Below are 17,051 nucleotides of genomic sequence, written 5' to 3'. Positions count from 1 at the left end.
CTACCGTGGTGAATAGAATTAATAGTAAGGAACGGATTTAAAACACACACTAAGCGGAGAAAGTCGATAATGATTCAATATCGACTGGGGATCAACGCTCTGCGACATGGCCTCATTCGAATGTTCGCGCTGTTTTGATCCCCAGATGATCGTCGCTTGTCCCGATGTGCACCTGCCCTATTCCCCTTTTTTGTTTTTGTTTACTGTATACATGCTGTTTACACTTTAACACAATTCACCATTCCCATTTAACTCTTGAAAAACAATAAAAAAAATTGAAATGGAAATCGAGGTACTGTGTACTTGTTGTCTCTATGATATGAATATGATTACTTGGCTGTCATGGGCAAAATGTGTATAATTTACATACGACTTTCTTTGAAAAAAAGACTTTTCTTTTTTACAGGAGGATAAATGCCTTATAAATAGTCTCCCTGATGAGCTACTGGCATTTTGCTTACAAAATGTTGATGCATACCATCTTCTTCATGAGGTGCCGCGCGTTTGCACCAGATGGAACAAGCTTGCAAGGGACCGGCTTGTTTGGAAGAAGACAGGCATTTACTTTGATGGGAGTCGGAAGAACGATAATTCCTATGTGGGTAGCTTCATCAAATTGCTGAATGAGGTTCCCTATCTTGGTGTCTTAGATATTTCTGAAGTAGCAGTTAGAGTCATAGATGTAGCCTCTCATGATGAATTTGAACCACGACTAACACATGTAACGGAGACACTAAATAGTGACTCAGGGGCAAACTTTTGTCGAAACATTGGACTATCTTCCCTCCACAGCAGTGCCTACTTTGAGGGTACGTCAAGACCATATTATCTTTTTTCAACTTTTTATTCCTGAAGTACCAGTAGTAAAATTTGAGTGTATGTTTTGCTTGTAATCAGGTCTATGTGAGTTGCTTTTGTCAAATCAAAACACATTAACTTGTGTCAAATTGCATGATGTCCAACTTGGTCATCCGTTGGAATGGGCTGACTATGGCATGTTTTACGAGCTAGAGAAAATGAAAAGTACTCTGTCCGGAGTGATGGAAGCAGTAAAAAATCTTCCAAAACTGAAGGAACTTACATTGGTGTTCTGCGAAGTATGGGAGTATGGTGCATTTAAACAGTGGTATGAGTAAGTAACACTCTTGTTAGATGGATGAGCATTTGTCGCAAGTTTGTCTCAACCATTTACTTTCCACCTCAGGGAAATGGATCGCATTGTTTACACTGCAGTGCTGCAAATATTTTCTCTGAAAAGGCTGCGGCTTGTCCATGCTAGACCTCTTATAGAGTCAGTGCCCAGTCCTCCTCCTCATAGTTTCTGGCAACTGAGTAGCCTGGAAATAGTTGGAGAGAGTTACTTTAGTGACAAATTAGCCGCCCAGTTTGTGTCTGCTGCCAGAGGCACCCTCAGAGTATTCAAATCTGGGCACGAACGTGTCCCCAGAACTATGAAGGTCCTAGGACAGTGTGAAAATCTGCAGGTCCTCGATCTGCCAGGTCTAGAAAATAATATATATCTGAAAGATTTGAAAAAGTTGCATTCACTCAAGATCTTCTCACTTAGGGTATGTCTTACTTCAAATCAAAATAATTTCATGGTGTTTTTCTAAAATTTCCAACATATTATTATTTCCATTCTTTTGTTTTGCAGGAAAATTATAATGTGAATGTCAATGCTCAGTGTATTTTAAAACTTAACTTTCTGAAAAATTTGAGGAGGTTGGCTTTAATAGTTGTTGGTGATCCACATGAAGCAGATATCATACTGACCATCATCAGTCAATGTCAGCAGCTCAGAACATTTATTTTGTCTGAATATCAATTTCCACTGAGGCCACGACCATTCATTCATTTGGCCCCAAAAGTTGTTAAGTCTATAGTGGATGGGGCTTTGCCTGAGCTCCACACATTTGATGTGCGTAGTGGTGCAGACAAGGAGGAGTGGAAGGAGCCACTCAGTGTCTTAAAGGAACATCGCCCTTCATTAAATATTCTTACTGAACCTGTTTATTTGCGGTTGAGAAGCTAAGTTGGCTTAGCTTATTGTATCAAGTCATTTATTTGTTTCTATTTTTCACCATCCTTTGAATTTGAACTGGTACATTATATTATTATTGTATCTAAGCCGAGCCTATGTTTGAGGAGGTAAACAATGATCAAGGAAAGTACACTTTCTCATAAATAAATAATTTCAGAAACCTTCTAGCAAAAGTTAAGCATGTGTAATAGAGTCATTATTCAATCTTGGGTGTATTTACCATAATAAAGCTATCGTTTTTCGCAGCTTAACTGTTCTCTTTTTCAAATCCATAACATTGCTGCAAACATTTAACTGTATTAAGAATGTCACTCCTCGACGAGGCATTATCTCTCAGGGCAGGGCACCCTATCTACATCACCCCCCATGTATCCTGGCTCATTATTTATTAGCATTTATGTAATGATTATTTGAGCTTGCGATGCATGCGCCATGCCCTATATTCCTGCCGCTAGTCACAGCGCCTGCAACGTGCGGGGTAGGCCAACCCGCCCGGCAGGCGCGTGGAGACGGCGGCCCACCCTCAGCTCCCCAGGGGTTCGGCCCGGGCAAGGGGAGTCAGCTTACTTTGAGAGGGACCGGACAAGGGACACAAACTTATTTATAGCCCCATCTCAATTTCTGGAGCAACCGAGCCATCCATCGCAACGACCTTTGAAGGGAATCTATTCCTAAAGGCCATTAGAAACATTCTAATAAGCATTAATAAAATGAGAAACGCGCGTGGAAGTTTTTATTTTTTTTAAACCATACCGCCTGGCTTTCCAGGTTAAATATTCAGTCAGGCTGCCGGGAAGGGGAGGGGGGGGGGTCTATTTTCGTGTGATTACGTGTAATGGAGGAATCACGGGGACGATGATGCCCTAATTGGATCCGCCTCCTTGGCCGGGCCGGGCCTGCCGCAAGGCCAGCCCACGTGTCGCGGGGCAGCGGTGGAACTCGGAGGTGGTCAGCGCCGTCTGCATGGCGCGCCTCGCAAGAAAGCAGGTAAAATTTTCTTTAAAATCACCGTAAACTGTTATATCTTGCAGTATATGGGTAAAACCTCGAAGGAACCACAAAAGTTATTCGTCCCCAGTAGCGCCAACCACATTAAATGCGCTTCAATGCGCATTGAAATGCACATAAAAGGTGACGCTTTTAAAGGGCATTACAGCATTTAATACGCATATAATGCGCATTTAGTGCACTCTACGCACATTTAATGCGTCACCAATGTGTCACCTTTTATGTGCATTTAATGGGCATTGAAGCGCATGTAATGCAGTAGCGCTTCTGGGGTCTAGGTGCAAGGTGATCCACGGGGAGTTTGAGGGAGAATGTATGCATATCTCTGCCTTAAACCACTCCTTTCAGCCTGTCAGTAGGGAACAAGCAGTGCTTCGCCCCCTCCACACGACCGGCCTAAATCCTCGGCTTAAATCATATTTTCTAGTTTTTGTTTGTGATTTTACGAATACCAGGGCAGTGCCCGGCTGTCAGAGTCGCCCATCAAGTTGTTGCTCCTCGAGTGGCTTTACTGGATGTGCCACCCCTCCACCTCTGGGCAGTCGAGGTTTACCCAGTTGGTCAACATCTGGTACTTGAACAAGGTACAGCCAGGTAGGTAGAAGGTGCGAGTAACCATAAACCCAAAATTATGACATGCATCAAACAGAAAAATTCGATCCAGTCCGTGTCTTGCTGTGTTATCTAGCGACACATTGTTACCTTTATTTCAGTAGAATGAAAATCTTATGGACATTTTCATTCATAGCTTACTGATGTCCTCTAAAATGCGTAAGCGGAGCATATTTAAGGACATCAGTAAGCGTTGAATAAAAATGATGATAAGATTTTAGTGTGAACAATCGGATTGACCAAAATATCGATAAATTTCAGGCGCACACGCACTGTTGCGCAGAAAGTTGCCAACCCATTAGGCGGGCGGCTACAGTACTACTTTCGTACTCAACACACTTTCTCGTAATTTGAGTCGTAGTGTTAACGAGAGCACGGTAGAAAACGAAAGACATAAAATAGTTGTAGGGTGAAGCAAATCCCAGGAGTAACCCTTCGACAATGCGATTGTCCTATGTGTACATGCATGGTAACACATATGAAACGCATTTTATGCGCATTATGCACATTAAATATGGGTCTAAAAGGCGGCTCGGTTAGGGATCGCCCAAAAAGTACGTGCGTTTTCCTCAGACCCATTCGGCAAATTACGGGAGCTCGGCGCCCGCGAGACTCGGGGTAGGCCACCCCGCAGTGCCCGCATGCACTGCAGGCGAGATGTTGCCTAACCACCAGGCGCTATGGGAGCCCACGTATAGGCTGAATGTACTTGTCAGGTTCAGCCATCACGACGGCTTGCAATGGTTTGTGTCAGTGGACGGTGGTCGGCAATCTGTTCGGGATCGCGACCTTCGTCATCTCGGCGGCGGGCGCGCCCTGCTCGCGCTACATGCAGTTCAACGTGCGCATGGCCATCAGCCTCTGGTCCTGCCTGGCCGGCGTGCTGATCCAGCGCAAGCGGCGCATGCTCTTCAGCGTCATCCAGCTGGTGGCCGACCTGGGCGCGCGCGCGCACCGGCTCACCGACCGCCAGGGCAAGGTACTCGGCGTCGGCGGCCAAACACTTTCGCGCCAGCCACGACAACATAGAAATACCGTCTTATATTACAATACAAATAAATGCGATGATGTAAGCACGACCGCAGGACGCCATGCGGAAGTCGGCGGTGGTCAGCCGGCTCCACGCCAAAGCCTTGTTCTGGTACGGCGGCGCCATCCTGGTGGCGGCCGCCTTCAACCTGCTCATGGAACGCAGTATCTGGGCCGAGGTCCTAGTCACAGCGATTGGAGGTACACAGCGGAGGCCTAGCTAAAAGGGCTCGCGGAGGGAATACTTTGACTCAACTGAAAAAAACAACAACAATAACAAAAACCACCGTGAGAAAACTACAAACATGAATGCGGTCGGGTACACTTTTCTGACACACAAGGCCCGAGGATGGCGGACAGCGTCTGGAACACGGCGGCCGTCTGTGTGGACTGGGCCACCACCATCGAGTACCAGTACAACACCCTGCTGGACGGCAGCGCCATCTTCGTGTCGCTGGCCTGCATCACCACGCTCACGCGCTCCCTGGCGGAGATACAGACGCAGATCAACCGCGGGGTCAAGGTGCGTAGACTACAGACGTCCCTGTTTGTGGCCACACATATGGGGCCCCAAACCCGTTGGCCAGAGTCAGCTTAATCCGTCCCTATAGTAGATCCCTTTTTTGGGCAATATATGATATCCGACGCCCCCAGCATAGCCCCACTTTTGTAGCCAAACAAGATGAAGCTACAATCGACACGACCGCTTTACAGGTCTATTGTCTTCCGTAAGGCAGATGGCCAAGTCCACCTCCTCAACGGGCTGCAGCCCTGGTCAGAAAACACGGAAAATGGTCAAGAAATAGCCTGACTCAAGATTTAAGCTGTTCGTGTCGATTGTAGCTTTATCTTGTTTAGCTACAAAATTCACTGGCTTTCTCAGGTTCGGATTCAGAGTGGGGTAAGAAGTTTGTGCCACAGTCCACCTAAAAGTAGGTAGAAAACATTTGCCGCCACCTTTTAATTTCGGAGGTTGGCTGACGATTCTGAGGGGTCTGCAATTTCGGCCAAGGTATGCACGCACTCAATTCTAGCTGCAGACCCCTCGGAATTCGAGCTTCAATCGAGGTTCATTCGCCGCACAGCAGAACTGATTAAAGCCGGTGCTCGTTTGCGTTTCCCAGGTTGGCGACTGCCTGCGCTGGGCTGCGCTGCAGAGCCGGGTGACGGCCGGCTGCCGTGAGCTGGAGGAGACGTTCGCCGACCTGCTGCCGCACATCCTCATCTCCGCCTACTTCACGCCGCTCCTCGCCATCGTCGACGTGAGTGTCACATGGCGTGGGGCTCCGCAAGGTTCAGGACGGTTATTGGAGTCTAAAGGAGACCCCATTATATTTTTACCCTGGGGTACAAATACCATTGGGACTTTTTGGACGGTCCTGATCCTTTCGGGGCCCCACGCCATAATATTTGGCCCCCTCCCCCCCAATGTCCACTCGGTATCTGGACGACCCCAGGGGTGGGGGCAGAGCAGGCCAGTATTCAGAGCACTGCCCGGTACCTCGCGCAGGTGGTGTTCAACGGGCGCAAGGCGGACCTGTTCTCGCTGGCGCTGTCGCCCGTCGTGCTGCTGGTGCTCTGGCCCATGTGCGACATCGGCGACGAGCTGGCGAAGGCCCGCGAGCGCCTGTGCCCGGCGGCCTACCTCGGCCCCTGGCTGGAGGAGGGGTGCGAGCAGACGCGCGTGCGCCTGTGCCTCATGCTCTTTGCGTACGGCCGGCACGGCCTGCTGCGCACGCGCGGCCCCGGCGGCGGCGTCCTCAACCGCGGGTAAAAAGAGGGATCCGCATAGCGAGCCCCCAGCGCCGGCGCCGGCGCCGCCCGCGGCGCTCAAGTTTGAATTGGATATTAACGAACCTGCTTTTACAGGACCTTCACCACCGCAATATCCAGCTGGATCAAGTTCCTCAACGCGCTCATCAACCTGCAGAGCGCGTCGCGACACCAAGTGCGAGGGAAATGAAACGTACAGTTAAAGAAAAGTGCCCAAGACTTATATTAACTTTCGGAGCTCTAGTTCTACCAAAAGCGCGTTATTTTTGCAACTAATAAAATGAAAATGTGGAGAATTCTTTGGACAGTCACCAAAAGACTGTCTTTACCAAATGCACCCCCCCTCCTAGCTTTCTATACCACAGATCGGGCGCTCGCTGCGTATGAATGTTTTTAAGACCAATACAATTTTTATTTAGAAAGTCAAGCTCCCTACGACGCAACAAAAGACGCAAATGCCGTTACGCGTCACTACTATCACGACCAGGTGACGCACGCCACCAAGGTGCCCCGCACAAACCTTTAGCACGTGCGCTGGGCGCCGCTGCCACCTCACGTAATATTTAGTACGAGGCAAGTCGGCCGCAACTATCGGACCAACAACTTTACTCCAAACTCAAAGAGAGCGTGCGAGCTCGCGGCCACTCGCCGGCGATGACCTGTGGCCGCCCCCACGGGGAGGCGGCCCTAACGACGGTCTAGCAACGTGAGCCGAGATTTGTTTTTTGTTTCTCGTGCATTTCCAAAGTTTCATAAAGTTGAGCGGAGCAGTGGGCGACATGGGTGACAAGAAGGAAGACCTCACGGTATGTGCAGTAGCCTCGAGGCATAAGCCACATCTCAGGGATCGTCCAGAAAGTACGTCCGCTTTTCTCAGATTCGTTCGGCAAACTCCAGAAGCACGGCGCCTGCGAACATCTGGGTAGGCTATCCAGCAGTGCACGCGTGCACTGCATGCACGATTTTGCCTACCGATCAGGCGCTAATGAGAGCTTCTATTAAATGAACTGGGCAGTTTCGTAACGGGAAGATGCGAAAGCACTATCTGGACGATCCCTTAGAGCCCCCCCCCCCCGACTGGCGAATGCTTGAGTCCGCGGGCACTGGAGGACAAGTTTGTAGACTGATTCGTGTGCCTCCCCTCCTCCACGGCGGCTCGGTGCGACGCAGGTGAGCGCCGTCCTCCGCCGCTGGGAGGCGAGCCTGAGCGGCGAGGGCGTGGGTCTTCGCGGGCGGCTGTGGGACACGATGAGGGGCACCACGGTAGGTACCGGGACGGAGGGCGGAGGGCGGGGGCGGAGGCAGGCCGCAGGCCGCCAGGCTCGTGATGACCGACCCCGTGCTCTGTGCGCAGCCCGCCGTCTGCCTGACCCTCGGGCTGATGTGCATGGTGCTGACGGGCGTCGGCGTGATGGGCCGCACGCTCGGGTCGCAGGGCCTCGTGTCGTCGCTCGTCGACATGGTGTACGCCGTGTCGCTGCTGGGCTGCGCCATGTCGCAGCTCTTCTTCGCGCAGGTCAGTGCCGCGCCGCCGCGGAGCGCCGTGCGGGTTAGGCACTCCGCCAACGCTCGGCCGCCACCGGGCGCTGCTGCTCAGCCCAGCCCTCGCGGTGCACCCACACGGCTAGCTTGCGCCGTACGCGGCCGTGCGCGGCGAGGTAGTTCTCCATTTTAATGACCCTCGTTGCGTGGGACTGCTTTCGTTTGGGTCTATGAAGAACCGGAAGGACGTCCAGGCCATGCTCGTCCGCTTACACGAAGTGGCCACGGAGCTGGAGCACGATCTCGAGGGTCCCGAGCACCGACAGGAGAGGGTGAGGCTCGCACTCATAGTACGGTAGTACACGGGAAAAAATGGATAGCTGTACAGCTAAACCAGTGTAGCTAAATTGGGGGTAAACTAATCATTTAGCTATGTAGCTAAAAAGTTAGCTATGTTTAGTCACGTATTTAAGCTAAATTTTAAGCTACATTGCTAAATTTTAAGCTACATTGCTAAATTTTAAGCTACATTGCTAAATTTTAAGCAACATTGCTAAATTTTAAGGTACGTGGCTAAATAATCAGTTCTCGCCTATTTGGATATTGTTTAGCTATCTGGTTACTGTTAATCCTGCCCACCAGGCGGAGTTGTCCCTCAGCGCCCGCAGCGCGCACAAGTGGTTCGTGGGCATGCGCGTGTACGCCACGCTGGCGGCTGTGTCCGTGATGCTGCCGCACTTCACCACGCTCAAGCCCGTGCCCGCCGTCTGGCCCTCCCACCCCGCGCTGGATCCCCCCCTCGCCATCATCTTCGCCCTCAGCGGAAACTCCTGCTGCATCGCCTATTCCGAGTTCCTCAGCCTGCAGCTGGTCGCCACCATCTCGAGCGCCGGGATGTACCGCGCGCTCGGAGCGCGCCTACAGAGGGCCGTCGGCAAGGTGGTGGGCCAATCTTACATTACGGAAAATAACAAAAAATAGATTAGCTGTTTAGCTATTGTTTAGCTAAATCTTTAGCTATACAGCTAAAATTTTTGAGGATAAGTTAGTTATCTAGCTAAAAGATTGTGTCGCTAAATCATTGGTTATTCCTCATTTAACGTTTGCTTTAGCTAACACAGCCAACCTTTTTGCCTGTGCGTACTTTCGTGATGACTATAAGCAGTGCAGTAAGTTTGACCCCCCCCCCCCGGTCTCTCCCGGTCTCGGTCAGGACGAAGAGCTGGAGTCCGTCGCGCGGCTGCACGGTGAGCTCAACAGCGTCGCCACGGTGCAGGACGCGCTGTTCTCGTCCTACCTGCCCTTCTACCTGCTCCCACCGCTCGGCGGCACGGCCCTGGCCACCTGCGGCTTCCTCTACGGCGCCTTCTCCTCCAACTTCATGAGCCTCGTGCCGCAGATCTTCATCATCTTCATGCCCCTGTGCCTGTGCGGTAAGTGCAATGGTTGAAAGGCGCCGAAATACGACTGATCGTTTTCATTTTCGGGTCATACCTTGAAGGCGGCTGGCTTACAGGGGACGATCTGCAGCAGACCAGCGGAGAGACGCTCTCGCTGTGCGGCTACAGCGGCAACTGGCTGGACTGGCCGCCCAGGGCGCGCAGGCTGCTGCACTGCGTGATGGCGCGGGGCACGCGGCCGCAGGTTGTTGAGCGTGGCGTAGGGTAGTGTAGCGTGGCGTAGTGAGGCGTGGCGTAGGGTAGTGTAGCGTGGCGTAGTGTGGCGTGGCTTGCCGATCGAGATACGGTCGATATCATAAAATCACATGATTCAAGTGTAAATAGTGCACTAACCTCATGAGGTTTGTTTCAGCTTGTATACGTGAAGGCGTTCGGTCACTTGGATCGTAAGGCGTGCCTGTCCGTGCTCAAGACCTGGTTCAGCTTCCTGCAAACGCTCACCAACCTGTCCGGGATCTCACCCGACGGCCACTAGGACGGCCGGGCGTGGGTGTGTGCGTGCGTAGATACCCCGTGTGGCAGCTCCGAGAGCGCCTCTACCCCGGCACAGCAGCTCCCACGCAGAAGTGTAGTGACAGATTTTAATATTTATAGTTAAGTGCTGAAAGAACAATGGAATAAAAAGTAGCGTTTATCAGGGGCAACTTTCGTTAATCACGTATAAAACTGTTGTCGGCTCGGTTTGACATAGTTAGAAAAGCAAGGACATTACTTTAAATCACAACTTTATTTTTGGCATGATTTGAAAACACAGGACTCAGTCTTTTCAGTATAGTTTTAAGGTCTCTAAAAATATAACTTTATGATAGATTATGAACAGGAACTGCATCGAGGTGAAGATATATGAGCGACTTCATAAACGAGTTATATCTACAAGGGCGCGGGCAGTTTAAATCCGCGCTTCTCGGCCTCGGCCTGGTACTCCTTCCTGTACACCCCGGTGGGGTCGTACTTCTTCTCCAGCTTGAGGAACTGTTCCGGGTACTTCTCGATGAGGAAGCTGATGACTCGCTCAGTTCCAGCCTGCTGCTTGGGAGTGCAGGCGGCGCACTTGTTCTGAAGTGCATCAGGGACGGTTTCTGAGGGAAGGAAACACAACTTATTTTAAAACAATTTCGTCGAAGGCAACAAATGGTCAGTTTTGACGATATAGAGAACATGTTCCAACCCAATCAGAAACTATAAATTCTTCCAGTCAAACAGCCACGTAAAAACCCGCCCGAGAACACTTCTTCATTCCCTCCCAACCCACAACTCACTCTTGAGCTCAGTGCCGTCCGGGGTGCAGGGGCCCACGTCCATGAGGCAGTTGAAGTAGTTTTTGAGCAGGCGCTCCGAGCGCAGGATCTCCTCCAGGTCGATGTTATCGTACTTGGTGGTGTAGCTCTTGGTCTCGTCCTGAGCGGCCGCCGCGGCCACGAGCGCCACCACGGCGAAGCACACAACTTTGCACACGGCCATCTCGGAGATGAGGAGGGGACTGGAGTGGATGGGAGCTGGACAACGTCTGATGTTCCGAGAGGTGCGAGCGCAGCATATATAGCCGAGGGTGGCACGGTGGCGCGGCGAGGCTCCAGGCGGTCTTACCTTCCCAGCAGCCGCGGCTTGCGGAGGTCAGTCTGACATGCAACCGAAAGCAATCGGCGAGCATCGGCCTCATGAGCACGGAGTCAAAAAATGATCACGTTAAAAATTACGTCAGAAATGAGCCAAACAAGTCCTCGATTAAAGTGTCTAGTCTAATCGTTGAAGACCCATGCCACAACAGACTGCAAGGTCAAAAATTATTACCATGCAATTTTTAATTTAAAAATTTTAATAATAGAATTTAGGCGTTTTAACGATTGAGTTTGTTATCTATTTTTGCACTTCCTCGTCGCCATACGTTTCAAGTGCAGATGTCTGGCGTGCATCCATGATTCGTTTATAGAGGGGCCATGTCGAGCGTTTCGCCCTTCTTAGGTGGATTTGCACTGCCCGTGTCTTGTTAAGGGAGAGGGGTCCACGACAGTCAGCCACTTCTTGGTGGACGGCTCTCCGTGACGACCCGGCCCAGCTGCAGAGCACAGCAGCAGCGCCAAGGAAGGCCAGACGCGCGAAACCCCTTTTTACCAGATCCGCTCCATATCGACGGCACCGATAGAGGAGCAACAACTGGGGCTTCCCTCGCGTGACTCCGAGGAAGGCTATGCTGCCCGCGCCACGGCGCTCTCATCACACGTTTGGGGCGTCAAAAAATCATCGCGAAATACCTTCGAGATATCGGCACACGCGACCAAATGCGGGATATCAGTGAGGAAAACACTAGGCAGCGCCTTGGTGGTCCAAGCGCATCCGCGCGTCGGCGGGAGAGAAGGGGGGGGGGGGGGGCAGCCATCCGTTGCCTTATTCTCACGGCGGGATGAGGGGAGCAGAAGCGCCGCGGACTTGAACCTGACCTCCGGGCAGGCATCAGGGCACCACGCGCCTTCTCATGACGAGGGCACTCCGTCGCGGGCACCGCCGCCAACTGCGAAAAGAATTAAAGCTCCTCGGCAAACGCAGCAAGAAGTCTAATATGGATGCACCTTGAGGAGGTCCCTCTACGCAGAGATATAGAAGCGCCTTGCGCTCCAGCGCTCCCCCTCTGCATTTCTGTTTATAAAAGAATCAGAAAAGCATCGTATGTGGAAAATTTGAGACGCTCTGCTGGCTTTTGTCTTTTGTAACATTATATTGATGAAGAAGCGACCACCACGAGGGTGTGTCCGTCCACTGTTAAAAATACAACAGTAAATCACTACAGAATGGTCTGGTAGTTTTTTTAACAGGGATTTTGCAGGCTGGGCTTTGCTGGGCTGTACCTTATACTGGAGGAAAGTTCTTTTCATGCACGGTCAAGTCTTTGTTTCCCAAATACCAGTCGAACACTTTGACCGTAGCATGGTTGTACAGGACGATCTTTATGTATTCTGTTTCTGGGTACAGAATTTTTTAACAGTGTTATTCGCCGTAGTGAACCTGCTAAGAAGGCTTGCCTCAGCGAGCGCCCATAGCGCCTGGCAGGTAGGCAACACCTTGCCTGCAGTGCGTGCGTGTACTGCGGGCTGGCCTACCCCGAGCCTCGCAGGCGCCGTGTCATTTACCGAATGAGAGATGAAAACAGACGTGCTTTGTGGGCGATCCCTAACGTGGCCTTATTCCCACGACGTTACAAAGTCGCGTGTCGAGAGTCTCTCAATGCGGCCAATCACTCAAAGTAAAAGAATAAGGAGGAGGGAGAACCGCCTCACTTGTTCGGCTTCTATCGGCAAAAGGTTGGTGAGGCGGTGAGGCGTCAACGAACCCTCCAAAACTTCCATCAGCGCGCCGCACGCACCGCCTGCTGGCATTGGCCTACTGAGAGCGGGGCGGGCCGCCGGGAGAGCCGCCGGGAGGGCAGGCAGCCCAACGCGCGCGCTCCCAGACCGGTTCACACTCCTTATCGAGGCGCAAGGCATAGGGGGACACAGTCGGTCTCTCCCTCCCTCCCCCTTTCTCTTTCTCCCTCTCCCTCTCTGTCTGTCTGTCTGTCTGTCTGATGCGCGGACACAGCCTTCCAAGCGGTCAAACCTTCGCCGCCCGCCCAGCGCGCCGAACAGTCCGTGAGTGACCCCAGGCGCTGCGAACCCAGTGCCCCAGAGACGCACGGTCGCCGCCGAAGCCGGCACCGCCACTGTGAGCCCGTGAGGTCGTTCACTCGGACGGCGCCAAGAGGTAGAGGTATGTCAGAGAGCCGAACGATCACAGCCACTCTCCGCCCACGCCTTAACTTAATTACCGAGTAGTTTATTTTCTCTTATTCGCTACTGATACCTTGGTGCAACAGATAGGAAGAGTGCCCGCCTATCTGGGCGAAAGCGGGATGAGAGTAAAACCGCTGACCGAAAGGAGGTCGCACAAAATACAATATATGGGTCAGCTGGAATAGTACAGTGCCTGCAGGACTCAAATAATAGGTAAACAAAAATGGGGAACAATAGTCGATATTTAAAGGCGGACTTCCCATCGAGTCGATGTCGTTTCGTTGCCGAGACTGTCGGTATCGAAACGTTGTCGATTTTATGCCCACTTTCGTGCGGCTAAAGGCTTAAGACGTGAAAACCGATGTCAAAACGATATCGATGAAAACATTTCTCACCGGGTTGGCATAAAGCACATTTTTATTTGATGACTGTCAGTCCAATTTGTTGATACAGCAGACAATATTTTTAAAATCACACTAGGAATTCACTTTGTTCTGGAGAATGGCTCCCACCTTTTACAGTGTTTGAGAGCGGCAGCAGACAGTGTTATTGACACTGCACATGGCCGCAGAGCGGGCGTCGGGTCTGGACCGAGCCGTATCACTCCAACACAATGTATATTCGGATTGGCATTTGTACCACAATGCATATCAGCTGCAGCCTTGAATGCCGGGCCCAACACGGATCAAGTTTTCCCGATACTCTGACAGAAGTCCCCTTCCCTTGTCGCACGAAGAATGGGCAGACGAGCTAATGTGCCATAATCCCCAGCGGGAGAAAACAATCAGTCGTTCACATCGGACGAAAGACATTTCTCTACGATGATAAAAATGCTTGGTAGCTGACGAACCCCGCGCACTTTCGTAGTTGTGCTGTACTTGCATGCAGGTGTGAGGGCGGGTTTGCCGTTCGTTGCTGGCTGCTGATACCACGGCGCCTGACGTCCCCGATCGGGTAGCTAGCCCTCTTGCGCACGCCTGTACGCGGCACAGTTTAAATACAAAAGTGCGCGGCGTTAATCAGCCACCTGGCACGGGTAATGATTCACCTGGCAACCAAGATTACTTCGGATTTCCAGTTCATTCTACAGTTTTGCGACGGCGAGCAAAAGCATGTGGGTAGCACAAACACAGCACCAGGCGTCATTTGTGACGCTTTTCTCGTTTCGTTCTGCGTCCCTTTTGAAACGAATCCTTAGAGGTGCCTCAGTAAGTAGCGTTTTTACCAATATTTCAGGCGGTGGGGGTAGGACAAGTGGGGTTCCCCGAGAATTAGTGTTGTGCACTTGCAGACACAGTTTTAAGCAGCCAGAATAAGGTATAGATAACTTCATGTATGACTATGAGCAATTCGTACAATTTCTACATAGTTATGCAGTGCAGACTTATTGTGACTCCATAAAATTATGCATCTTTATGCACTGCAAAATGATTGAGGGTTTAGTGTGTACCTCATCCGTTTCTGATTAGAGCCAGTACAACAAGGCACCTGGCACCTGCACCCCCTGCGGCATGTGGCGTGTTTGGCCCACCTGCAGGCTCCTATCAGCTGGTCAAGTGCCATCAGGTGGCGGCGCGAGCACCCGCGCAACGGGATAGGCGTTCTGCACCCTCCCGGGGGGCATTCAGGCGGCGTTCGGTCGGCGTTCAGTGCGACAGCGACAGCCATGGCGACGACACCGTACTTCGGGCGCGGCTGCGTGCCCATTGTCCTGCTGATGATCGCCGTCGGGGTGGTCGCGGGCGCCGGCATCGGTGAGAACAACAAAGTAGAAACTATGCACGAGTTTTGTGAACAGGAGTGTCGCACGCGCGGCGTTCGGATAACACCCGAGGCCCCCGCAGAGGCACTTCACTTAAAAAATTCAGCGTACAACCTAAAACAAAATCAGAAGAAAATCAGAAAAATCAATGACATACCAAGGAAAATAATAATTATATAAGAAAAAAACCACAGATTTAATTTTTTTAGAAAAATAAGAAAAAAATCAAGAAACAGAAACATTGGTGTACACTTGAATTTAAAGTGAGGTACTCCTCGATGACAGCCCGTCAGCATGGCATGTTTCGGGCTCGCCTGATAATCTTGTAGAAGAGACCCAGGTGCACTCTTGCTGGTTTTACGGTGTATTTCTTGCCGCTTTTCCCTCGACTTTTCCACCGCCGTTGCACAATCATTTTTGCGCCTGCACTCTGTCACTTTTCCTCCTTGGCACGCACCGCAATGAGAGAGCTGCATGATGGGCTAGTTGTTGACGCGCATGCACCCCTTGGGCCTGAATGCTTCTCCAGGGTATTGGATATTCGCGTTGTACAAGCCCGCCGCGGCAGCCGAGGGTGACCTGGCGAGCACGGCAACGGTCACTACAGCTACCGCGCCCACGCCGACAAGATGGACGAGGATCACTAGTCCTGTAACGCCGACTCCGACTTCGACCCATCGGCCAGGTAACGCCTCGGCCGACACAGGACGCGGAGCACGCGGGGAGGGATATGCTGTACGCCGCCGTGCCATCCGAGAACCAAAACGGTAGTCGCAGAGACGGTTTCGATGTTGCTTTACCCATCCCCAACCCTGTCCGACAGCCACTGCCGCCGTGCCGTGCGTCAAGCGCAGCTTCGGTTTCGACTCGTTCGTGTGCGTGTGCAACTCCACGTACTGCGACACGCTACCGCAGGTGCAGCCCGCCGCCCTGGGCAGGGCGCTGGTCTACACCACCACCAAGGCGGAGCTGCGCTTCGAGAGAGAGGAGCTCGCCTTCACCAGGCCCGTCGACGGCGACGACAGTGAGTATCGCTTTTTGGAGGGGACTGTACTGTACTTACATGCAGGCCAGAGTCGCCAGACTGTGCAGATAGGATCGTGGCAACTCCAAGTTTTCCGAAAAACAAACACCCAGAAAAAAACAAACTTGTCGCAACCATCCTTTGGTAGACCAGGGATAACCATCAATGGTTGTAGCAACACGTACATCGTGGTTTCAACAACGAAAACAGAAAACCAAACCATTTTGATTGTTGGTGTCGAGGGGGTATTTACTTCCGTAATACCCTGTACACTCCACCTGGGTATTACTTGTAATGTAATACCGAAAAATAACAAAAATGCTATAAATTGGCAAAATTTTGCGTGTAATACCGGCGTAATACCCGGTAATACCAGATAATTCTGTGTAATACCGAGTACTCTGTACAAGTTTTATGGTGGTGAATACCCCCTCGGTTGGTGTAACCACGTGAGTGTTGGTACAACGATATTTTGTATGGTGATCCCTGGTCTACTGTAGAATGGTTGCTAAAAATTTATTTGGCAGTATGTAAATGAAAGCAAGCTAAAATAATGCTCATGCTCATGACGTTTAGGCATGGTCACTCCAAGTCTACATGTGATCTGACATGCATTTAACACGATTAAAATTTAATAAAGAATAAATGCTGGTAATTTTTCCGCCGCAGCCCAGACGCTGACAGTGAATCGCAGCCAGACCTATCAGTCAGTCTACGGTTTCGGCGGCGCCTTCACGGACGCGTTCGGCATCAACCTGGTGGCTCTACCCGCAAAGGCACAGGAGCTGCTCCTCAGGTAAACTGCTACTTGCAACTGCAACGCAACAGATGCACCAGGTGGCTGATTAACCCCGCTCACTTCTGTAGCTCTGTTGTACCACATGCAAGAGTGCAAAAGGGTTGACTCGCTCCGCACTCGAGCGTGCGGTAACTACAAAAGTGCGAGGGGCTTAATCAGCCACCGCACGAACGCCTGCATGCGGTTCAGTGTAACCAAGATAAAAGTCCGGCCCACGTTAGAACACCCACCCTGTACCTCCATACTGAATGCGCCACGTAAACCGGCCAACCGAATAATCCATGTTCCCCTAGACCC

General features: G+C 51.4%; 5 protein-coding genes across 14 annotated transcripts in view; 4 read left to right on the top strand and 1 right to left on the bottom strand.

Moving 5' to 3' along the window:
• Positions 1–6: 6 nt before the first annotated feature.
• Positions 7–2,292, top strand: LOC113205055 (uncharacterized). 2 transcript variants are annotated; one of them, XM_026420504.2, is made up of 5 exons: positions 7–292; positions 407–809; positions 898–1,126; positions 1,205–1,568; positions 1,655–2,292. In XM_026420504.2, exons 1-5 carry the CDS (start codon positions 281–283, stop codon positions 2,030–2,032), a joined length of 1,386 nt encoding a protein of 461 aa, XP_026276289.1. In that variant the 5' UTR covers positions 7–280; the 3' UTR covers positions 2,033–2,292. The 2 variants fall into 2 exon arrangements, with proteins under 2 accessions (XP_026276289.1, XP_026276288.1); XM_026420503.2 differs by having other exon boundaries at positions 898–1,132.
• Positions 2,293–2,961: 669 nt separating this feature from the next.
• Positions 2,962–6,770, top strand: LOC113205075 (uncharacterized). Of its 4 annotated transcripts, XM_052265043.1 has the most exons (7): positions 2,962–3,028; positions 3,505–3,643; positions 4,416–4,640; positions 5,032–5,213; positions 5,815–5,952; positions 6,201–6,460; positions 6,560–6,770. In XM_052265043.1, the coding sequence occupies exons 1-7, from the start codon at positions 3,005–3,007 to the stop codon at positions 6,651–6,653; spliced, it is 1,062 nt and encodes a 353-aa protein (XP_052121003.1). In that variant the 5' UTR covers positions 2,962–3,004; the 3' UTR covers positions 6,654–6,770. The 4 variants fall into 4 exon arrangements, with proteins under 4 accessions (XP_052121003.1, XP_052121005.1, XP_052121004.1 ...); XM_052265045.1 differs by lacking the exon at positions 4,416–4,640; XM_052265044.1 differs by lacking the exon at positions 6,201–6,460.
• A 341-nt stretch (positions 6,771–7,111) lies between these two features.
• On the top strand, positions 7,112–10,042 carry LOC127748962 (uncharacterized). Of its 3 annotated transcripts, none has more exons than XM_052265005.1 (8): positions 7,112–7,269; positions 7,634–7,726; positions 7,818–7,979; positions 8,182–8,277; positions 8,588–8,884; positions 9,159–9,378; positions 9,462–9,589; positions 9,758–10,042. In XM_052265005.1, the coding sequence occupies exons 1-8, from the start codon at positions 7,243–7,245 to the stop codon at positions 9,878–9,880; spliced, it is 1,146 nt and encodes a 381-aa protein (XP_052120965.1). In that variant the 5' UTR covers positions 7,112–7,242; the 3' UTR covers positions 9,881–10,042. The 3 variants fall into 3 exon arrangements, with proteins under 3 accessions (XP_052120965.1, XP_052120966.1, XP_052120967.1); XM_052265006.1 differs by having other exon boundaries at positions 7,264–7,385; positions 7,479–7,726; XM_052265007.1 differs by having other exon boundaries at positions 7,269–7,385.
• A 71-nt stretch (positions 10,043–10,113) lies between these two features.
• On the bottom strand, positions 10,114–10,993 carry LOC113205084 (ejaculatory bulb-specific protein 3-like). Its single transcript, XM_026420545.2, has 2 exons — positions 10,665–10,993; positions 10,114–10,484 (listed from the first exon to the last, which is right to left on the bottom strand). The coding sequence occupies exons 1-2, from the start codon at positions 10,864–10,866 to the stop codon at positions 10,276–10,278; spliced, it is 411 nt and encodes a 136-aa protein (XP_026276330.1). The 5' UTR covers positions 10,867–10,993; the 3' UTR covers positions 10,114–10,275.
• Positions 10,994–13,013: 2,020 nt separating this feature from the next.
• The window catches only part of LOC113205081 (lysosomal acid glucosylceramidase), a 6,105-nt gene continuing 2,067 nt past the window's right edge, over positions 13,014–17,051 (top strand). Inside the window, exons 1-5 of one of the 4 annotated variants that reach the window (XM_026420541.2) lie at positions 13,014–13,146; positions 14,736–14,923; positions 15,461–15,616; positions 15,755–15,955; positions 16,625–16,751. In XM_026420541.2, the coding sequence (XP_026276326.1) occupies positions 14,836–14,923; positions 15,461–15,616; positions 15,755–15,955; positions 16,625–16,751 (572 nt within the window). In that variant the 5' untranslated portion in view covers positions 13,014–13,146; positions 14,736–14,835. Of the gene's footprint in view, positions 13,147–14,426; positions 14,924–15,460; positions 15,617–15,754; positions 15,956–16,624; positions 16,752–17,051 lie in introns of those variants that run through there. The other 3 variants (XM_026420540.2, XM_052265004.1, XM_026420542.2) reach the window with 3 other exon arrangements.

Source organism: Frankliniella occidentalis, unplaced genomic scaffold, assembly GCF_000697945.3.
Source record: "Frankliniella occidentalis isolate FOCC.00 unplaced genomic scaffold, Focc_3.1 Scaffold23, whole genome shotgun sequence".
In the NCBI taxonomy this organism is placed as follows: Eukaryota; Metazoa; Arthropoda; class Insecta; order Thysanoptera; family Thripidae; genus Frankliniella; species Frankliniella occidentalis.
The sequence above is the reverse complement of the archived record's forward strand: the minus strand, read 5'-3'. Positions and strand labels throughout refer to the sequence as shown.

What these genes read in the sequence shown, in the direction of transcription:
- LOC113205055 (XM_026420503.2), top strand. An exon ending in CAGCAGTGCCTACTTTGAGG is followed by an intron (nt 810 to 897) that starts GTACGTCAAGAC and finishes GCTTGTAATCAG; the next exon opens with GTCTATGTGAGTTGCTTTTG. An exon ending in TCAAGATCTTCTCACTTAGG is followed by an intron (nt 1,569 to 1,654) that starts GTATGTCTTACT and finishes TTTGTTTTGCAG; the next exon opens with GAAAATTATAATGTGAATGT.
- LOC113205084 (XM_026420545.2), bottom strand. Translation starts at nt 10,866, where the DNA reads ATGGCCGTGTGCAAAGTTGTGTGCTTCGCCGTGGTGGCGCTCGTGGCC. An exon ending in GGACGGCACTGAGCTCAAGA is followed by an intron (nt 10,485 to 10,664) that starts GTGAGTTGTGGG and finishes TCCTTCCCTCAG; the next exon opens with AAACCGTCCCTGATGCACTT.
- LOC113205075 (XM_052265043.1), top strand. Translation starts at nt 3,005, where the DNA reads ATGGCGCGCCTCGCAAGAAAGCAG. An exon ending in CGCGCCTCGCAAGAAAGCAG is followed by an intron (nt 3,029 to 3,504) that starts GTAAAATTTTCT and finishes TACGAATACCAG; the next exon opens with GGCAGTGCCCGGCTGTCAGA. An exon ending in TCACCGACCGCCAGGGCAAG is followed by an intron (nt 4,641 to 5,031) that starts GTACTCGGCGTC and finishes CTGACACACAAG; the next exon opens with GCCCGAGGATGGCGGACAGC.
- LOC127748962 (XM_052265005.1), top strand. Translation starts at nt 7,243, where the DNA reads ATGGGTGACAAGAAGGAAGACCTCACG. An exon ending in ACACGATGAGGGGCACCACG is followed by an intron (nt 7,727 to 7,817) that starts GTAGGTACCGGG and finishes CTCTGTGCGCAG; the next exon opens with CCCGCCGTCTGCCTGACCCT. An exon ending in CATGCCCCTGTGCCTGTGCG is followed by an intron (nt 9,379 to 9,461) that starts GTAAGTGCAATG and finishes GCTGGCTTACAG; the next exon opens with GGGACGATCTGCAGCAGACC.